Source organism: Culex quinquefasciatus, chromosome 2 (genome assembly GCF_015732765.1).
Source record: "Culex quinquefasciatus strain JHB chromosome 2, VPISU_Cqui_1.0_pri_paternal, whole genome shotgun sequence".
NCBI classification, from domain to species: Eukaryota; Metazoa; Arthropoda; class Insecta; order Diptera; family Culicidae; genus Culex; species Culex quinquefasciatus.
The window spans coordinates 211,250,035-211,271,239 of NC_051862.1; the positions used below are offsets into that span (position 1 = coordinate 211,250,035).

The following is a 21,205-nucleotide window of genomic DNA, read 5'->3' on the forward strand; positions in this document are numbered from 1 at the left end:
ATTTACCTTTTTTTAGGGATTTTGTTTCTTATGGTAGGTCAATCAAACGGCTCTAACTCCAGAACTATATTATGAATCTGGATGAAAATTTGGGAGGTTGTAGAGCTCGAAAAATGCAATTTTTGAGATAAATAAAAGATATGAAAAGGAAAAAATTGGACCATATTTTCATTTGGAAACTGTGTATTTTCTGGAAAAGTCTGGCCGCATCCGAAAACAGATGGATAATTCGAAATTTGCGCGGCAACTCGCCCAGGTTCAGCACACTAGCTTTCATCTGCATTTAGGAGAATCGAAATCGGATTTATGGGAGCTGAGAACGGCGCGACACAAAATTTTGCAAAATTTTACCACATACGAACATCACTCGACCTCCACGGAATTTATTTTCTCAAAATTCGAGGGTTCGAGATAGACGAGTTCTATCAAGGTGAATCGATAGAGCGTCGAAAATCGATGCAGTGTGATTTTTTAGCGATTTTTTGGTTTAAAATTCATGCTGATTCGACATATTTACGAAGCTGGAAATGACGTCCTGGCTTAAAGTAAAACCTATACCTTTCTTTAGTAAGAAAGGCAAAAAACATCAGCTGATAGATTTATTTGATAGTTTCATAAATTTAAATAACGTAATTTCCAATTTCATGCCAGTTTCACGGCCATATACAAAATATGATTTATTTATGCATTTGTTAAATTTGTTCAAAAAATCCAAATTCATTTGCTTAAGTTTAACAAAATGTAATTGAAAATAAAACTTGTATTGCATTACTTTAATATAGCTATACTATTTTCAAAATTTTCAACTTGTTGATGCCAAACATTATTTCAATGCGTCATTTCGGTATGGTCCTCAAATTCATTCAACGAAATGAACGAAAGAGTATGGCTGCAGTTGCATTTATTGGATTCCATTGTGGAGTACGAGAGGGTTTATTTCCTCGATAGAGAGAATATAGGTGAGCATTTTCTGCAGGACAAGTATAGGAGAGCAGGTGTGAGTGTTTCTTGATAAGTATTTGATAAGGATGTGAATCATTATTTTTTACTTCTTTGGTGGATCATTAAGTAGGTTAAATAATTATAAAAATTTCTGAATAAATCAATAAATTAATAATTAATTATACATCTTTAAATGATCGACATTAGGCCAGACTACACATAAGAAACTAATCCAGATGTTTGTTTTGTAAAATGCAAAATATTTTACATTATTCGCCACGTCATTGCGCTGCAGCAGCTGCTGTCTACTGCAACTCGATATTATTCTCACCGGCAAAAGTTTGTTAGTTTATTCGCTGTCGCATCGCGTTCAAATCAAGAAATTCACACAGCCACGATGCAATTCGCATGCATCGCAGGGCCGCAGGTACTAATCGTCGATTAATTTCTCATGGCTTGCCTGTGTCTAAATGGTCCCACGCGACGCGCGACACTTTTGTTTTGACGCGTGAGCGCGCGCAGGCGCACCTACTTGAACGAAGACGAGACGAACCGCTGTAGTGCATCTCAGTAGCCGACGGACTTCCGACCAAAAAGGGCGCGTGGACTGCTGTGATCTCTGCTATTTGTTGAAATGAGGCTAGACGGCGCCGGTCACTAGTCATGGCACTCTTCGACGAGTATTTGGCTAGGTTCTTTCAACGAGAGGTGTGTACACTTTGGTTGAGCTGATTTATTGATGGGGGTTTGTATTTCAAGTGTTGTTTACTTTACTCGCAGACATTCCTGGAATCGGTCACGTACCTTCCGCAGCATGTGTTGCTTTGGGCATTGCTGGTGTCCGAGATTCGTTACATCCGGAAGCATTCGTTTGGGAAAAGCTGTCGGCACACCAAGGACCTGTTGCTATTGTTTGCCAAGAGTGTGCTGAATCTGGTCGTTCTAGTTCTGGCCATCTCGAACTTTGGACGTCCGGCAACTCTTCTCGCTACAAAACTCATTGAAGCGCTATCTTACGTACGTTATCAGTCGGCGCTTGTCGACATGATTTGCACAATCTTACCTGGTTTCCTTGTGTCTTCCCCATGCAGATTATAACTCTGACGTTGCTTCATCTCGGTGAACACTACAATGTACGCGATCAAACGTTTCTGCTTTGCTTTTGGACGCTGAATCTACTGGTAAACAGTATCCGCATGGTCGAGCAGTCATCCATCGAGAGCATGGTTTTTGGAGGGATCATGCTGACACTAGTCCTCCTCATAGCCTACTCAAATGTGATTTCAAGTTGCCATAGTAACTCCACCGTCCTGCCAAATCTCATAAGATCGGTGTACTTTAGCTGGTTCAATAACATTAATCGAGCGGTTCATCGTTCGAAATCATCAGATGAGTTGGGAACCCTGAACGATGACATGCAGGCTGCAACCCTGATGAAAACCTTTCGAGGTGTCACGGTATCCAGAGGACAGTACGAGTCGGTTGCGATCAGAGAGGAAGCGTCGCCTACTTTGATATCGATCAGAATTATGCTGCGACCCTTTTTGAGGGATTTGATCATCACGGGAGTCAATCGACTAGTTTTGACTGTATTGTTCTTTGTGTGTCCATTTTTGCTAGGGTGAGTATTTGGATGTGCGATAAAAGATCGAAGGACGAAAGATTGAAGGAGATAAGGTCGAAGGACAAAAGTTTTCTACGATCTCTAGAAAGATATCTATTACCATCACCAGGATTGACGTTGGATCTTGGGGTTGAGATTAGGTCATATAAAAATTCAGAAATTTGTATGACCCACTCTCACTCCCCAGACTCAATGTCACCCCTGATGCCGGTACCATCTTTCCCATGCATCTTTTGACTATTTTCCTTTCGAACTTTTGTCATATTTTCTTGTAACAGACATAAATTTTCTGTATGAAGCATTGTTCTCCCCTTGCAGTCAAATTCTTCGCCAGGATCGATCAACCGAGTTGGAAACGCACTCTCAAGTTATCACCATCTTCATCGTTTCGCTGCTGATCGCGGCCTTGAACGGCCAGTACTTGTACGATACCCAGAAGATTGGCCTCAAGATCAAGTCAGTCCTGATGACGATGGTGTACGAGAAGTCACTCAAGCTGACAAGCTCAAACCATGCGGACGTAACGCTGCTGACCCTGGATTCGTCCCGCTTTATCGATCTACTGCCAAACGTTCACATGATCTGGTCCGGGCCGTTGATCATAGTGGCATCGATTGTGGGTTTGGTGATCGTTTTGGGCTGGTGGTCTGCCCTAGTCGGTGTCCTGGTGATGGTTGTGACCATTTTCGCTACCAAGCTCATCACTGACAAACTACGCTTGCTTCAAAAGGACTTCATGGATCGGAAAGATCCCCGGATATCAACGACCAACGAAGCGCTCGGTATGATAAAGCAGATCAAGCTGTATTGTTGGGAAACGTTCTTTCAAGATCGTATTCAAGCGTATCGCCAGCGAGAACTCCAATCCCTCCGGAAGATCATCATCTGGGACATTCCAAAATACCTCCTCGGAGTAATCTCTCCCTTTGTGGTCTCACTGGCATCCTTCGGGATGATGATCCTCATCGGAGACGCCTCGCTGTTGACTCTCGAGTCAGTATTCGTGTCAATCGCGCTGTTCAACATCCTCAAGTACCCGCTGTCCGTACTTCCGAGTTTATCTTCGACGTGGACAGCCGTGCAAGCGTCAGTCGATCGCATCAACACATTCCTAGGCGCAGCAGAAATACCGACTCTACCAAGACCAAAGTCGTCATCCGGTGGGACGCGATCTCGTCAGCTATCGGACTCGCTCGATGAAGTCCTTGGAGAATGTCGCAAGACGCTGCACCGTCCAGTAGTTTCGATTAAGCGAGCAAGCTTCAGGATCGCCGGTAAACCTATCGTGCAATCGATCGACCTGCAGATATACGAGGGATCCTTCCTAGCGATCACCGGGCCCGTAGGATCCGGCAAATCCTCCCTGCTGGCGGCGATCCTGGGTGAGTTTGATCATAGTGGGGAGATGGCCAGCGTCGTTGGACACAGCGCATACGTGTCACAGGAACCTTGGATCCTGCATCAATCTATACGGCAGAACATCCTGTTTGGACTAGAGTGGGATCAACTGCGGTATAAAGAGGTTATTGAGGCGTGCGAGTTGCTGCCGGACTTGAGCTCATTCCCGGAGGGCGATGCCACCGTTGTTGGTGAGAAGGGTGTGACGGTTTCTGGGGGTCAGAAGCAGAGGATCGTGTTGGCACGGGCCGTCTATCAGAGTGCGGAGATGTATCTTTTTGACGACCCTCTGAGTTCGGTGGATGGTGAAGTGAGTGGGGAGATTTACCGAAAGGTATTCGGAAGGGGTGGGTTGTTGTTTGGAAAGACGGTGGTCCTCGTTACGCAGGACGTGGAGTTAATGAAGGACGCTGATACGATCGTGCTGATGGAGGGTGGTCGAATCTTGGAGAAGCATTCGTACGGGTCTTACCGGGAGAAGTACTGTACGGAAGATTCTTTGTATGGAAAGAGCGAGGAAGAGCCTAAAAGTGATAATCAAAAGTTTGACGAACAGCTGTTTGTGAAGAGAAGATCGGAAACGATCAAGGAGGGTCGAATAGACAGGAAAATCTACTTCAAGTACTTAGAGAAGCTCGGATGGATTTCAGTAATGCTGATCGTGTTGATCAACATTTTGATTCCACTGTGTGACATCTACTCGACGATTTGGTTGGCGGAATGGTCAACTACCAACCATAACTCGGCCTTGAAGGATCATTACTACCTGGGGATCTACAGTCTGTTTGTGCTGGGATTGGCATTCTTCCTAACACTCAACAGCACCGTAACAACGGTTCGCGGTGCTGCCGTATCGAAACAGATGCACAACAAACTCCTACAGAGCACACTCCACAAAGCGATGAACTACTTTGACTCGACCAACTCCGGCCAAATAATGAACCGCTTCTCAACCGATCTCGATGTAGTCGACTCGAAAATCGCGCTCAATTTTCGCGATCTCCTAACCAATCTTTCGAGTGTCATCTCAATCTTGATCCTGTTCTGCTTTAACACAAGCTATTACATTATCATTGTGCTCGTCGTGATCATGGTCTTCTACTACTGGCTGCTCAGCTATCACCTGGAAACGTCCCGTCAACTTAAGCGTTTTGCCGCCTCCAGCAACGCTCCGATCATCCTGCACTTTAACGAATCTCGCGAGGGTCGTACGACGATTCGCGCCTACAGGCAGGAAGACCGCTTTCGCGAGCAGTTCATGATGTTCGTCGATCTACACCAGCATTATTCGTACCTATACCAGGCTTCCAGTAGGTGGTTGGGTATCCGGCTTGAGGTAATTGGCGCGGTCACTATATACTTTGTGACCATGTTTGCGATCCATAACGAGGCTACGATTGGGGCCTCTAATGTTGGGGTCAACATCAGCTACGGACTGCGGTTGATTCCGTTGCTGAATGCATTGGTGCGATCGACGGCACTTCTGGAGGAGAACGCTACCTCGTTGGAGCGTATTGATCAGTCGTTGAACGATCACAGTGAATTGGAGGTCTGTGAAGTTGGTAGCGATCAGAAGGGTTGGCCTGGCGCAGGAAAGATCGAGTTTGTCAACTTTAGCATGGACTACGGATCGCGAACTCATGCCTTGTTGGACATTAATATGGTGATCGGTGCCCGGGAAATGCTTGGGATCGTTGGTCGAACCGGAGCAGGGAAATCCAGTCTCATCAGCTCACTATTCCGACTCTACCCATCTCAAACTAAAGGCGCAATCCTAATCGACGGAGTCAACATTGATCGCGTTCCGCTTAAGCAGCTGAGACAAAGTCTGACGATCATTCCGCAAAATCCAACGCTGTTCTCGGGAACTCTTCGGCAAAACCTCGATCCCACCAATGTCCACGTAAACGACGTCGATCTTTGGAGAGTGCTCGATCACTGCAAGCTAAAAGAGCTTGTCGCAAATTTCCCCGAGCAACTCAACACGATGGTTGATGATCGTCGATCGAACCTTTCCGTGGGACAAAAGCAGCTTCTTTGCTTGGCCAGAGGAATCCTACGTGATACCAGGATCGTAATTCTGGACGAGGCCACGTCGGCGATGGACGGGGAAACTGAGCGGACCATACAGCAGGTGTTCAGGGAGACATTTAAAGAATGTACGGTGTTGATGATCGCACACCGTAAGAGTACGATCAGGGAGGTTGATCGGGTGCTGTACATGAGGCAAGGGAAGATCGTGAAACTGGATCGACCCAGTGAGTTTGGGGAAGGAGATTTGATGGAGCTGTAAGAGGGGTACTTAATTGAGCTAAGATTTATGTGAATTATATGTTATATCAATTATAGAGGACGCTTATTTACATAATATATCGTAATGTGATGTATATGTGTGTGTTTTTTTGACAATAGTTTTGAATACACTCAAACCCCGGTGGTTTAACACTGATTGGGTCCTTTTTCAGTTTGACACTCCTTTTACACGGCGTGAGCGCCTAGTAAAAAGTGACAGTTTGTCACTTTTTAGTTTGACATTATCAAACTAAAAAGTGTCAAACTAAGCACAAAATGTAAGCAAGGAAAAAAAGAAAATAAAACAACCGCTTATCCATCCTTACTTTTGGTTTATTTTTTCATATAAACAGTTAGCATCTTTTCTTCTCTTTATTTCACTAGTTCCTCTTGGTTCTCTACTACATATTAAATAATCTGTGTGTGTAACCAATGACTGGAATTTATACGCCGATAACTAGTAAATATAGTGGTTTAGCTTACTCGTTCCTTGCTTCAATTTTTGCTAGTTTATTCTATCCTTTTCGGCATTTGCTTTCTCTTTCTTTCCTCCTTTTTTAAATATGATTATAATTGAATATTTATCTACCGTGTTAGCTGTGTGTGTGTGTGATTTTTTTCTTTTGTTATTTACTGTATCACCCTAAGTAGTATTCAATGTTTGCCTCATTTCGCATAACTAGCCACCAATTGATTTCTTAATGAGATTTTATCGTTTTAAATCCCAGATTTTGTGATTATCCACAAATACTAAAAAATAAATAAATGGAGTCACAAATGAAACTTGGACTTGCTCAATTCACCAGATTCGTTCCTTGTATCGCTTTTCAATGTTGTTGTGTGTTTTGTTTACGAAACGGTTTTTTTTCTGAAATCTACGTTTGTTCAACAGTTCGTTAATGTTTTCATTTGTTGTTATTTTTAAACAGTAAGTTTATCGTCACCGTGTACAGGCTGCACTGCTTTGACTACTTTGACTTTTAGTTCTAGTTGTGGTATTTCTTGTTATTTGTTTGCTCTGCTTTTTCTTACTTTAATAACATTTAACTTTTCGATTAATAAGGCCTCCTTTGTTTTTTGCTTCTACTTCGACTTCTCGCTCGTTCATGCTCGGTCATGCTTGTATTGGAAAAATTCCTTGTTTGCTTATGGTTGTTTTTGGGGGTGATTTTTTCGCTGTGAGTGAGTGTGTGAGAGGGTGAGTGTTGTTTGCTAAAATATACTGGTGTTTGTTAGAATATATCAATATGAGTTAGTGTGAAGGTTTTCTTTTGATTTTTCTTTTCTTTTCATTTGCTCATCTTTTCAAGAAAACAGTTCAACAGTAAAATTTCTAATGTTTCACATTTCTTTCGGTTTGAAACACCCTGTGGTTGATAAAATCTAACATTTTCTTTTCGTTTTTTTCATGGTTATTATTGTTTGATATTGTAGTATGGTATGGTTCTAGACGCTACTTTTTTTGAACGCCTAACTGTTTGCTGATTTCAGGAGACGTGTGGTCCCGAACTTTGCTTTTTGTCGCGTAAGATTTTTTTTTTAAATATTTGCACAAGTATAGCGCAATTCTTGAAACAATCTGCTTTGGGCATGATATTTACTGATTTTAACAAAACTAAGAGAGATTGTTGAAAAAGGAAACTTTACAATAAAAAAAAATCGAGTTTAATAAATATTTTAAAATTCTTAGGTGCCGTAAAATTTTATTACTGCAACAATTTACATCGAACTCTCAAATACTTAAATACTTAAATACTTAGATGCTTAAATATTTAAATACTTAAATACTTAAATCCTTAAATACTTAAATACTTAAATACTTAAATACTTAAATACTTAAATACTTAAATACTTAAATACTTAAATACTTAAATACTTAAATACTTAAATACTTAAATACTTAAATACTTAAATACTTAAATACTTAAATACTTAAATACTTAAATACTTAAATACTTAAATACTTAAATACTTAAATACTTAAATACTTAAATACTTAAATACTTAAATACTTAAATACTTAAATACTTAAATACTTAAATACTTAAATACTTAAATACTTAAATACTTAAATACTTAAATACTTAAATACTTAAATACTTAAATACTTAAATACTTAAATACTTAAATACTTAAATACTTAAATACTTAAATACTTAAATACTTAAATACTTAAATACTTAAATACTTAAATACTTAAATACTTAAATACTTAAATACTTAAATACTTAAATACTTAAATACTTAAATACTTAAATACTTAAATACTTAAATACTTAAATACTTAAATACTTAAATACTTAAATACTTAAATACTTAAATACTTAAATACTTAAATACTTAAATACTTAAATACTTAAATACTTAAATACTTAAATACTTAAATACTTAAATACTTAAATACTTAAATACTTAAATACTTAAATACTTAAATACTTAAATACTTAAATACTTAAATACTTAAATACTTAAATACTTAAATACTTAAATACTTAAATACTTAAATACTTAAATACTTAAATACTTAAATACTTAAATACTTAAATACTTAAATACTTAAATACTTAAATACTTAAATACTTAAATACTTAAATACTTAAATACTTAAATACTTAAATACTTAAATACTTAAATACTTAAATACTTAAATACTTAAATACTTAAATACTTAAATACTTAAATACTTAAATACTAAAATACTTAAATACTTAAATACTTAAATACTTAAATACTTAAATACTTAAATACTTAAATACTTAAATACTTAAATACTTAAATAATTTAATACTTAAATACTTAAATACTTAAATACTTAAATACTTAAATACTTAAATACTTAAATACTTAAATACTTAAATACTTAAATACTTAAATACTTGAATACTTAAATATTTAAATACCTAAAAATAGTGAAGATCACACCAAAAATTAAGAAAACTTGATTAATAAAATAGTGTTGGCAAGTCAGCAATAAATAATAAAGATATTGATAATAGAATATTTTTCAAAATTCCACCCAATTAGCCTACAGTTTTTTGGTTTTTTAGCAACAATTTTCATTTTTAATGAGTTCTTCAACATTCAAAAATTTTAAAAATATATTTAAATATTTAACCCTTGTTAGCGCTAACAAAAAAAAAGAGATAAAATACAAAAACAAAAATACAAAAAGAGAAAAAAATTTACATTTTTTAAAAAGAGTTATGATTCGAGATATATCATGCCCAACCAAACTTGCTCTAGAATTTGCTCTTATACCAACATGAGTGCTCTTTGAGTGAGTTAGTGTACAATGGATTTAATATTTTTTTTAAAAACTACAAGTTTTTCTTTTTTTGCGTGATTTAGCGAGTGACTTTTTTTTTGGTTTCTGGTGACAGTATGGTGCAATAACGATTAAGGGGATTACATTAGGAGCGTAAGGAGCGGGGGGTTTCCGGTTAAGGGGACAGCCCTGCGTCCAGACTTTATTAAGTGTTTTTTGCGCACAGTTCCCATTTTGTTTTAAATTTCAGAAGTTTCTATTATGTGCAGGTAACTTCCTTTCTAAACTAATCATTTACAGTTTAAAGTCGCGTTTTCCAACGTTTCCATTCCTCGTAGGGATTTAATTAGGCCTTGGTATTATTTTTATTTTGCTTTTTAAAAAAGTACAAAACTAACCGAAACGTTTTTTGTTTAGTTTTGGGTTCGAGGTGTGTCACCAATTGGTTTAGAATTTTGCTTTCAACAAGTGTTTACATCCGATTCGAATAGAGTGAGTTAGTGTAGGTGAGTGAGTGAGTTTGAGTGGTAGGTTGATTAGCGGGTGTGTCCTGTTTCTTTTCCTGATGGCAGTTTAAAATTGTCGCGCCTACTTAGATTACACGTGAGACTCTTATTTCTGTTACTACGTCTACTACTATTAGATGACTAGGGTGGATCCGAACCTTATGTACAGATGACGCACGGCGGCGCTGCACCACAACCACCTCCCCTATAACCATCCCTGGGACTGGAAGTGTCCGCGGACCGGAGTGACGCCGGGGATTCGGCAGGATGCGGACTGCTGACGGTCGGTACCACTCCGGGTGCCACCACCAGTTCGCCCTCCGGCGGTGGCCACCGCAAGTTCGTCGACCGTCGCAGCCCGGCCCGGCCCTATCCGGAGCAGCGGTTCCGTCGAGCTGATCCGGGCGTGGGCCGGATTGTCCACGCTCTCCTCGGTCGTGGACGGAGTAAGCGGGGGTGGTTCGAGCTGTCGCTCGAGTGAGTTTTGCTGACTTTGGGTCTGTTCGTGGCGACGGGCGCCGGCGCCGTTGGAACCACTGTTGTTTTGTTTGCTTTGCGGCTGCTGCGCCTGTTCGGCGGAACATTCCTCGATGACACCGTCAGCACCGCAGCATGTCGTGCCGTCCTCGCAGGTACCCCGCGACGGAACACTGGAAGCACGCTTCAGAACCTGGAAGTTGAAGTTAAGATTGATTGAATTGTGTTGTATTGATGTCTGATCTCCTTAACTCACCTTACTACTAGCGGAATTGTTTGCGGCCACTGTGGCCACCTCACAAGGTGGATCCAACACCGGACTGCTATTCCGACTATTAGAAAACTTTTTCCTCTTCCGCTTCAGAGCAGCCAGCGCCCCAAAGTGCAGATGATAGTGATGGTGAGAATCTTTCGACTTGGAATTACTTCCACCTCCTCCATGAGTCCGGTCACTCCCACCGTGGTGCCCGTGATGATGATGATGGTGGTGATGGGATTTATGAGGATCCGGTGACGGGTCCACGTCCGGCCGGTCCAAGCTTGGATTCGAATCGGACGGAGACTCGGTGATGGCTTCATCCGAGGCCGGGCTGTTACTGTGGGTACCGGATTCACCCCGGTGGCCTCCGCCACCGCCGCACACGGAGTCTTCCGATCGGGATCGTCCGATGAAGCGGGACACGCTACCGTGCTTAGCTGCCTCGATGAGGGTTCCTGAAAAAAAAAAAAAAAAAAATGGAAATGATTAGCTTATTTATTCATCAGATTTGGTTTATTCGTTGGGAGCACCATGCTAAGATGTTTCGGTACTCTGGGATTCTCTGGGATGGGACATTGTGTTTCCATGAATGCCCTGGGACACGAATTGCCGTGGCTATAGCGCCATAACTCGCTCACTGTAACAGTTTTCCTAATTCTAGTTCAAGCTCATCAAGTCTCCATGGCCTAGTGGTTAGCATTTGTGCCTACCAATCCAAAGGACGGGGGATCGAAAAGAGGAACTTTTCAGCATTTGTTTTGAGAAGGGGTTACTATTCGATTCTATGATTTTTGGTACAGAAAAGTAGGCTGATTCGTCGTTCAAGAATGACGGAAGTAGTTTCACGACGGAATTGCAAAAATGATTATACACGTAGGGGAATAGGAAGTAAATAACAAGGGAAATGCGTAAGTTATGATCTTCCTGAACCCTTTAAATTTGCTTTACGGATTATGTGACAGCAAAATTTGGTATCATACCAATTTATGGTATTTTTCTGATATTGAAAATTTGCAAAATTTGTCGATGATCGGATATCAAATGTTTATAACTGTGGGAACATTTTGACTAAATTTAACAAGACAATTTATTTTGCACTACAATGATGCCGCAAAGAAAATGCTGTTATTGAAAACCGAAAATTAAAAAAAATTATTGATATTCCCCCAAAGAAATCACTAGAAATTGTTGAAAACATTCTAAGTCAGGATACCAAATTTTCGTATAGTTTTGGTATTCAAATACCTCTGAAACCATGGGAAAATTTTCACCAAATTTTGACCAATCAGACAAAAACTTAGGAAAATATATGCAACAGCCTTATTATTGAATAAAACCCAACTTACCCCATCGCCTCTTATGCGATCCCTGCCTCTTGGAGTGAAACTTCGGCGCAAGCTTGGACAGCTTGTGCATGGGGTTATTGTTATCGCCGAACGAACTCTGCGACTGCGACGAATACTGGTGCATTGGATTGACCTGATGGAGGGCCTTCTTGGGGGTCAGTCCGGGCCCAAAAACCCCCGCAAACAGCTCTTGGGAAGAATTTTCCGGAAGTTGGGGGTTAAACTCGGACACCGGAGTCAGATGCTGACCGGCTTCCGGCGCCGGTGGTGGAGCAATGTTGAAGCCCTTCATCAGGCGCCGCTCCTTCTGGCGGTTCTTCTTGCCACCGACTCCGCCGCCGGAACCGGTGGCGCTCGTTGTGTTCATGCCGCTGTTCTTCAGAATCTCGACCAGTTCACACCGAAACGCCGAAATGTCCTGCTTGATCTCGTTGACGTCGTCCTCGGTGACGCCCTGGGATTCGGCCTTGCGCTGCTCCACGGTCACGTACCGCCGCACCAGGTTCCGCATGATGCTCTGGTACCGGAAGTCCCGCTCGCTGGCCTGCTTTACCTTCCGCTGAAAGAGAGTGGCCAAGAAGAAGAACAGGAAACAGAGCAAACAGGCGGAAGGAAAACAGAGACGGAAACCGATTCCACATTCAAGAGGGGGAGGGAACAAAAAACCGGAAGTAGTGAGAGAGACAGAGTGAGAGAGACAGTGGCGCCGGAAAGAGATAAAAGTACAGAGAAGTAGAGTAGAGAGGGGGAGAGGGGGGTCGTGATTACACACACATTAACAACAAACTTGGGTGCACGGTTGAAACACTTGAAACCCGGCCTCGTTCGGGGTCTTGGGACGTACGTGGGTCTACGGGTCAACACACCAGATTGGATCACTACTCACTCGAATCGTCTTCATGTGCTCCTTCTTGACGGCCTTGGAGTGACCGCAGAACTTTCGCTTGACCCACTGGAAGACGTACAGGATCGACTTGGGCGTCGGGATGATGTTGAACGGCGGTGGACACGTGCCGCCCTCCTCGAAGTAGCTGATCCACAGCTTAGACCGGGCAAACTTCCACTCGACGTCGGCGCGTTCCTAAAAGAAAATTTAGCTCTTCTTCAATTCTTTAAGCAGACCCAAAAGACTCAGGCTTACCGAAATCAGCTGGTACGAGTGATTCATCATCGCAATCAGCAAGTTCAGCAGCACCACGATGTTGATCACAGAGTACGTGCCGAACATCAGCATGCCCCAGAAGCGCGTGAAAATTTTGATCCCGTCCAGCTCGAAGTTCTCCAGGTCGACCAGTCCGAACACGGCCCAGAACAGGGTTTGGATCGTTTCGAAGAGGCTGAAATAAGGGTTTATTATTCAATCCGAAAAATATGAGGTTGAAGTGGAACCTACTTGGCAAATCTTCGCCACACAACGCACGCGTTCGGATCCGTTGAGGTCGTGTTCGAGGAGAATGTCGTAACGTCCGGACAGCGCTTCTTCTCCAGGTCGGCGTAGTACCTAAGATTATTAAAGGACATAAGTTTATTATTAATATAATTTATGAAAATGCATGAATTTTAAAAAGAATCTAAGGAAAATCTAATTTAACTCACCACAGCAGCTGATTGAGACCACTGCTGAACGCAAACAGCACCAGCACGTACAGGAAGAAGAACTTCATGATGTCCATGACCATCCGCGAGAGGGACACCTGCAGCGGCCCCAGATGGGGGTTCACCGAAAATATGTACACCAGCTTGAGCGAGCTAAATATGTTGGCCGCACTGAAGAGGCCCTCCGAGATCAGCATCGGATCCCACGTGTCCCACTTTTCACGTGGCAAATCCGCCGCAAACTTGTTCACCGCCATCTCCTTTTGGACCTGCGGAATAAGGATTTGAAGAAGTGTGGTCAGTTGAGGGTTAACCAAGAAGAAGTGTCGTCCGTCTAACCTCAAAGTAGGACACCACGCGGAGTGCGACGGTGGCGACGTACAGCGAGTTGGTCACGAAATCTATCACATTCCACATGTCGTTCACGTACTCCTGCAGCCCGACGTCCCAAAGCTGCTTCACTTCGCTCCAAATCAGTCCTGTATGGTCAATTTCGAATTCAGCCAGGTCGAATCATCCGTTGGGTTTTGGTGTTTTCAGATTTTCCGGGAATGAAAAAAAATGCAATCATGGAACAAAGGATATTTTCTCTGTGCAATTTGTAAACTTTTTGACGAAACATAAGTTTTCAAGATGTTTCCAAACCAAACAAAATAAACTTTGAATTTTGAAAATGAAATATTTAATTACAAATGACCTATATTTTTAGTTTTTAGTTTTTAGTTTTTAGTTTTTAGTTTTTAGTTTTTAGTTTTCAGTTTTTAGTTTTCAGTTTTTAGTTTTTAGTTTTTAGTTTTTAGTTTTTAGTTTTTAGTTTTTAGTTTTTAGTTCTTAGTTTTTAGTTTTTAGTTTTTAGTTTTTAGTTTTTAGTTTTTAGTTTTTAGTTTTTAGTTTTTAGTTTTTAGTTTTTAGTTTTTAGTTTTTAGTTTTTCGTTTTTAGTTTTTAGTTTTTAGTTTTTAGTTTTTAGTTTTTAGTTTTTAGTTTTTAGTTTTTAGTTTTTAGTTTTTAGTTTTTAGTTTTTAGTTTTTAGTTTTTAGTTTTTAGTTTTTAGTTTTTAGTTCTTAGTTTTTAGTTTTTAGTTTTTAGTTTTTAGTTTTTAGTTTTTAGTTTTTAGTTTTTAGTTTTTAGTTTTTAGTTTTTAGTTTTTAGTTTTTAGTTTTTAGTTTTTAGTTTTTAGTTTTTAGTTTTTAGTTTTTAGTTTTTAGAAATAAATATATTTTTTTCATTTTGAATAGGGTAGATAAAACTTTGTAATACAAATTTCACAAATCTTTTGCATTGAAACTTTCTTTTATACTCATCAAAATCTTTTTTTTACGTTCAAAGCAGTTTGCAAAAATAGGATGTTTCCTGAAAGACATTTTGTAAAAAATATCAAAAAAGTTGTGTGAATGAAATGATAATTAAAATTAGTAGAATATTTTTTAATTAAGAAAAAAAATTCAAAATTGGGAGTTCAAACATTTCTTTTCGATTGCAAACGGCTCCATAATTCCAATGGAAAAGTTGAATTCACTCTAGCACCGATAACTGTGGAATACTGGCTATTTGTCGGCTGGCCACGGAACCGCAAGCTGGTTCGTTCAGTTCGTGTGGCGAAGAATGAAGTTTTAATTAGATTTCCACATTTTTAATTCCGTTGTCCGAGGCCGGCCAGGCTTTGGTTTTTCTTCTGCGGTTTGCCTTTTCGTCGCGGTTATGGTGTTTTTTTTTGCTGTGAGAGATAAATTGATATTTCCTTCCCTCTCTTTTGGACTTTGTTTTTCCACGAAATCATGGTAGATATATTGTGCCTTTCGGTTCCATGTCGAATGATACAATTCACTTTCAATAGGTTGGTTCACTTTTTTTTATTTAATGTTGATCATTATTATTTTTTTCAAAATTTAAATTAGTTCTGACTAGAATCAGAAATAATTCACTCAAAATAAAACGAAACAAGATTTAAACATGAAACCACCCTATTTCACAACCATTCAATTTCTCTCTAACGCAAATATCATCGACAGATAGAAAGGCAGAGGGGGTTTGAGTTGTACTTACCGCTAACCCAGGCCAGAATGAGCCACTCGATCAACGTGGGGCTCGCCCCCCTTTTTGTAGGCACTTCGTCGTGTTCGCTAACCTCGCTAACTCCCCAAACGCCCCCGATTACCGTTTCGATGCGCTGCGAGGCCAACATCAGCAAAACTGGATTGAATAGAGGGAGGGGAGAAGTCATTAATTTAAATGAAAACAGATGAATAGAGTTTTATAAATGGAGTAGACGATACCTAGAATAAAAAAGGAGAAATTGATGAGCGTTCCACTTTAAAACCAATTGTTGAAACACTTGATATCAAGGATTTAACGTGGTTTTCATATTGAAGAGAGATTAAATATTGACTTGCTAGACTTGTCAAAGAAATCATAGCTAGACATTTTTTTTAACTGAGCTTAATTTGCTGAACATATGGAGCCCAACTTACTAAAAATCATCTGCAATTGTTTACAAAAAAAGATCACAGGCTTGAAATCGAAAAGTGAATTTTATGTAAAAAATTGGACTACTGGAAAAATGACCATCTAATTTCCCAACATTTTATTTTGAGTAAAAAAGGAGTCAATCCTTTCCATGTTTTGTAGTGGAAAGTACAATCTCCACTCAATTTGTTGGATATCTAAAAACACGCAATGATTTTTCATCTTTGATTTGCAAATAAAAGTCTCCATAAAATGTTGGCAGGTATCCATCAGATAATAAAAAAAAGTTCGCTCTACAGCATTGTCTTGGGGTCCGAAGGCTTGATTGTTGAAGCAATTGCAAACCTTTTTTTACACCTAAGCTTCCATCCACCCCGAAGTCGATCCGACGACCTTTGGGTTGTGAGTCCAATTGCCTACCAGCGACTCCACCGAGACAGGGACCCAGGGATACGTCTCGAAAAAATGCCACCGGGACCGTCTGGGATCGAACTCAGACCGACTGAGTGAGAGACAACCACGCGTACCCCTGATTCGAATTTTTAGATCGAATTGGCGAAATTTTAGGTATTATTATTTATTTTTTCAACTTACCAAAATAAATATTTTTTGATTTTTATCATTTGAGGATCAAACATTCTTTCCTTTTCTTTTGAAATGTTAGTCTAGATTTTAGAATTTTCTGAATGTTTTTTTTTGGAGAAAATCAGAAAATTTCACGAAAAGTTCATTTTTGACACTAAAAATTTGACGATTAGTTTCTGAGACATCGGTAACTGAACATTGTGAGCTGTTTAGGTTATAAACTTAGCAAAATATATTTTTGATTTATTTAATTTTCAGGGGCAGAGTTCAATTTACTTTTTCACAATGTTCTTCTTCTTTTCAATTGTTCTTTTTTCTTTGAATTAAAACATTAGGTCAATTTATTTTAGTTTTTTTCTTTAAATGGAGAGTAATATTACAAAAGGGCTCATGATTTTTGTAAACAAGAGCGTATCCCATTAGGTGAGTGGGGGGTTGTGCCCTTATGAAATGGAAGGCTCAAAATTTATTTTTTTTTTCAAAAAAAAAAGAATTGCCGCAGTATAGTATTATTTTTTTGGCCTCCTTTTTTCGATAATCCTAAAGTATTATTTTTTATAGGGTAACTATATTTTTGTTGTGGATAGTCCTTCAATTTTACCGAAGACACAATTCAATCAGATACTTTCTTCCAACTATCCCCCATCTATTAGCTTTTTCGAAGATTATTTTGTAACTTTTTTCCTTTTGTAGATTCACTCGATTCTTTAAACACCCCCAAACCCTGTTCCAAATTTTGAATAAATCAGCTGTTGAAAGGTAGTTCACATCTCAGCTTAGAAAATTTCTTCAAAAGATTCATTCATTTGGATATTTACATACGGATAGTCAAAGTTGTGTGGAAATTTGTAGGGCGGACCTTTCAGTGTTCTATCAATTTGACTCATTATTCAAACCATCAGATTGGGTAGTCAGCTTTTCATAATTCAGGTCAATTATGTGCTTACAACTTTTGATAGAGTTGTCAGATCTCCATTCTTTTGAACTCGGTGGAAAGGTTTTTTGATAACCGTCACATGATAAATCCGGACAACGCTTTCATCAAAACATCTGACATCCGGCTCCAAAAAGTGCATACATAACACTTAAGTGCTTATAACGATTCGATTCTGAGTCGATATGTATACGTGAAGGTGGATCTAGGAGGTCAAATTAAGAATTTCACTTTTTGAGTGATTTTATAGCCTTTCCTCAGTGAGTTGTGGATGGCAAAAATACTTCGTTGCTGATTTCCTGGAGAATTGCTCTGTTGCAATTATTTTGCAAACAGAGCAGTTCTCTCAGATTTCGGTCATTCGATTTTTTTTTTGTATTTTTTAATCCGACTGAAACTTTATTGGTGCCTTCGGTATGCCCAAAAAAGCCATTTTGCATCATTAGTTTGTCCATATAATTTTCCATACAAATTTGGCAGCTGGCCATAAAAAATGATGTATGAAAATTCAAAAATCTGTTTTTGATCGATTTGGTGTTTCGGCAAAGTTGTAGGTATGGATATGGACTATACTGGAATAAAATGATACACGGTAAAAATTTTTTGGTGGTTTTTTTATTTAACTTTTTGTTACTAAAACTTGATTTGCTATTTTTATTTTTTTTTATTTTTTGATATGTTTTAGAGGACATCAAATGCCAACTTTTCAGAAATTTCCAGATTGTGCAAAAAATCTTTGAGCGAGTTATGAATTTTTGAATCAATACTAATTTTAAAAAATATTTTTGAAAAGCTGAGAAAATTCTCTATATTTTGCATTTCTGAATTTTGTTGATACGACCCTTAGTTCCTGAGATATTGCCATGCAAAGGTTTAAAATAGGAAAATTTATATTTTCTAAGTCCCACCCAAACAACACAATTTTATAACGTCGATATCTCAGTAACTATAGGTCCGATTTTCAATGTTAAAATATGAAACATTCGTAAAATATTCCGATCTTTTCGAAAAAAAAATATTTTCAAAATTTGTAAACCAAGACTAACATTTTAAAAGGGCGTAATATTGAATGTTTGGCCCTTTTGAAATGTTAGTCTTGGTTTAAAAAATTTGAAAATATTTTTTTCGAAAATATCGGGAAATTTCACGAATGTTTCATATTTTTACATAAAAAATCGGACCAGTTGCTTGAGTTTCTGAGATATCGACATTAGAAAATGGTGTGTTGTTTGGGTGGGACTTAGAAAACATCAATTTTCCAGTTTTTAAACCTTTGCATGGCAATATCTCAGCAACTAAGGGTCGTATCAACAATGTTCAGAAATGCAAAATATAGAGAATTTTCTCAGCTTTTCAAAAATATTTTTTTCAATGGTGGGCAAACATGTGCACTAATTTAAAAAATGAAAAACTGCAACTATTTTCAGAAAAGTCACCTAAAATGGATTTAACTTGAAAACGGTGCACTTTATCAAAAATTCACTAGAGTACTTTTTTATTGCAAATTTGATTTTACATCGAAAAATGAAGCTGAAAAATTTTTGTGATCAATTTTTCGATTTTTTGAAAAAAAAGTATTGATTCAAAAATTTATATCTCGCTCAAATATTTTTTGCACAATCTGGAAATTTCTGAAAAGTTGGCATTTGATGTCCTCTAAAACATATCAAAAAATTAAAAATAGTGTTAAATAGAAAATTACCAAAAAAATTTAGCGTGTATCATTTTTTTTCAGTGTAGTCCATATCCATACCTACAACTTTGCCCAAGACACCAAATCGATCAAAAAATTCCTTCAAAAGATACAGATTTTTGAATTTTCATACATCATTTTTGTATGGACAGCTGCCAAATTTGTATGGAAAATTATATGGACAAACTAATGATGCAAAATGGCTTCTATGGGCATACCGGAGCCATCAAAAAAGTTTCAGTCGGATTAAAAAATACAAAAATTAAAATTTAAGAAAAATGACCGATTTCGTAGAGAATTGCTCAACACTAAATAACCTTAATCATCTTAGATGACTGATATCATAATGGTCTTAGTATTGGAATTATTTTTGATTATATTTTGAACATATTTTGCCTTCATTTATTTAAATAAAGTTATTTCTAGGCTGAAATCGAAACGCCTTCGCGTTAAAAGAGGTTTTTATCGTTAGAAGTATATTGCAGATGATCAAAAAATTAATAACAACATTTTAATTATAAACATTAATTCCTATCCTGTATTCCCAATGAGAGTAGTCTACGTTCAACATAAAATGCATGATAAAGATCTTCCCTCCCCCCCTTTCTTCCCCAAATACTCACATAAAAAGGTAAAATACGACGCACTGTGGCAAATAAATTTGATAAAAGGTTTCCTCATCGTCTGCCCGATCGGCGAGTGTGGCGCGAGGATGTACGAAAACGAAAACACCGGGAAAAGGATACCTGCGAAGTAGAGATTGAGAGTTGGAGAAAAAAGAGTTAGAAAAAAAAACGTGGAAAAACATTTTCCTTTACTTTTGGTTGGTCCAAGATTGGTTCGTTTTTTTTCCCACGACCCGTGGGAACCATAACTCTTGCTACTCTTTTCTCGACCTAACGCCCCTTCAGCAATGCACTCTAATTGAGGCGAAAATTACAATTTCTTTTTATTACCCAGCAGCAGCAGTGTTGCCATTCCTTACCTATTCGCACTATTTCCAGCGCTTGCAGGGCCATGTTTTTCCGCCGGAAGCCCGGGAGTCCCTCGTACCAGATACTGGCCAGCAGTTGCTGCACGTTGGGATGGGATACAAACTGTTTGAGGGAGAGAAAAAAAAATCAAGAATGAAAAAAAGGTGAACATTACCAAATGGCTGCACTGGTTGGTGATAAGGTGCACAGTTAAAAAGTTTAATAAAATTACGAATAAATTGTACCGTAATTTCAGTGTAATTACACAATTTAAAGAGAAACAAGCATTATTTTGAACATTTTGTATTAAAAAAACATAAACTTAAACAAGTTTTTTCAAGTGTCTCTGGACTTAGTGTGGGCGGGGTAATAAAATCACTTCTTTCAATTGGTTTTATTTGCCCTGTCACCAATTTGTCGTCGCCGATGATGGTGGCGTTGGCGACTTTTGCTAAAAGAGTGTGCAAAAAAAAAACTCGTTTTCATCGCCAGACAAACTCTTTGCGAAAAAGCAATTTTGGTCTTAAAGTTGAGGTTGGCTGTTTAAGGTTTTTCTTTTGGAAGAAGTTGAGTTTTTGGCGCGAAACAATGAGGTGGAAAGCAATTAGCCAAAGCGGGGTGTGAGAGTGAAAAGTTTTAATGGAGTTTGAATTGCTCTCCGCGTAGAGAGAGGTTTTAAGAGCGTTAGATTGTCACTTTGCGAAAGGTGATGAAATGATTAAGAAGATTGGCATAGTTTCTGTTGATCGAACAATTCAATTTGAAAATTTGTGACATTTTCAGCATCTTCAACCAAGCCTCATGAATTGGATAAATTTCTTTCAAAATAATGTTTCTTGGAAATTGACAA

The 21,205-nt window shown here is 38.6% G+C and overlaps 2 protein-coding genes across 3 annotated transcripts in view; one reads left to right on the forward strand and one right to left on the reverse strand.

The window, feature by feature from the left end:
* The first annotated feature begins 1,524 nt into the window (after window positions 1–1,524).
* LOC6033359 (canalicular multispecific organic anion transporter 1) lies at window positions 1,525–6,349 on the forward strand. Its single transcript, XM_001843770.2, has 4 exons — window positions 1,525–1,650; window positions 1,723–1,959; window positions 2,034–2,563; window positions 2,885–6,349. Exons 1-4 carry the CDS (start codon window positions 1,606–1,608, stop codon window positions 6,255–6,257), a joined length of 4,185 nt encoding a protein of 1,394 aa, XP_001843822.2. The 5' UTR covers window positions 1,525–1,605; the 3' UTR covers window positions 6,258–6,349.
* Window positions 6,350–9,160: 2,811 nt separating this feature from the next.
* LOC6033360 (transient receptor potential-gamma protein) overlaps window positions 9,161–21,205 on the reverse strand; it is a 184,994-nt gene continuing 172,949 nt past the window's right edge. The window contains exons 11-21 of one of the 2 annotated variants that reach the window (XM_038252717.1): window positions 20,367–20,478; window positions 20,005–20,127; window positions 15,750–15,896; window positions 14,045–14,184; window positions 13,706–13,974; window positions 13,503–13,610; window positions 13,251–13,446; window positions 12,996–13,190; window positions 12,110–12,665; window positions 10,761–11,218; window positions 9,161–10,697 (exon numbers count right to left, since the gene is read on the reverse strand). In XM_038252717.1, the coding sequence (XP_038108645.1) occupies window positions 10,233–10,697; window positions 10,761–11,218; window positions 12,110–12,665; window positions 12,996–13,190; window positions 13,251–13,446; window positions 13,503–13,610; window positions 13,706–13,974; window positions 14,045–14,184; window positions 15,750–15,896; window positions 20,005–20,127; window positions 20,367–20,478 (2,769 nt within the window). In that variant the 3' untranslated portion in view covers window positions 9,161–10,232. Of the gene's footprint in view, window positions 10,698–10,760; window positions 11,219–12,109; window positions 12,669–12,995; window positions 13,191–13,250; window positions 13,447–13,502; window positions 13,611–13,705; window positions 13,975–14,044; window positions 14,185–15,749; window positions 15,897–20,004; window positions 20,128–20,366; window positions 20,479–21,205 lie in introns of both variants that reach the window. The other variant, XM_038252716.1, reaches the window with a different exon arrangement.

Bases quoted from the DNA above. Each gene is read 5' to 3' on its own strand.
- LOC6033359 (XM_001843770.2), top strand. From the start codon at position 1,606: ATGGCACTCTTCGACGAGTATTTGGCTAGGTTCTTTCAACGAGAG. The intron at 1,960-2,033 runs GTACGTTATCAG...TTCCCCATGCAG, and splicing joins TCATTGAAGCGCTATCTTAC to ATTATAACTCTGACGTTGCT. The intron at 2,564-2,884 runs GTGAGTATTTGG...CTCCCCTTGCAG, and splicing joins GTGTGTCCATTTTTGCTAGG to TCAAATTCTTCGCCAGGATC.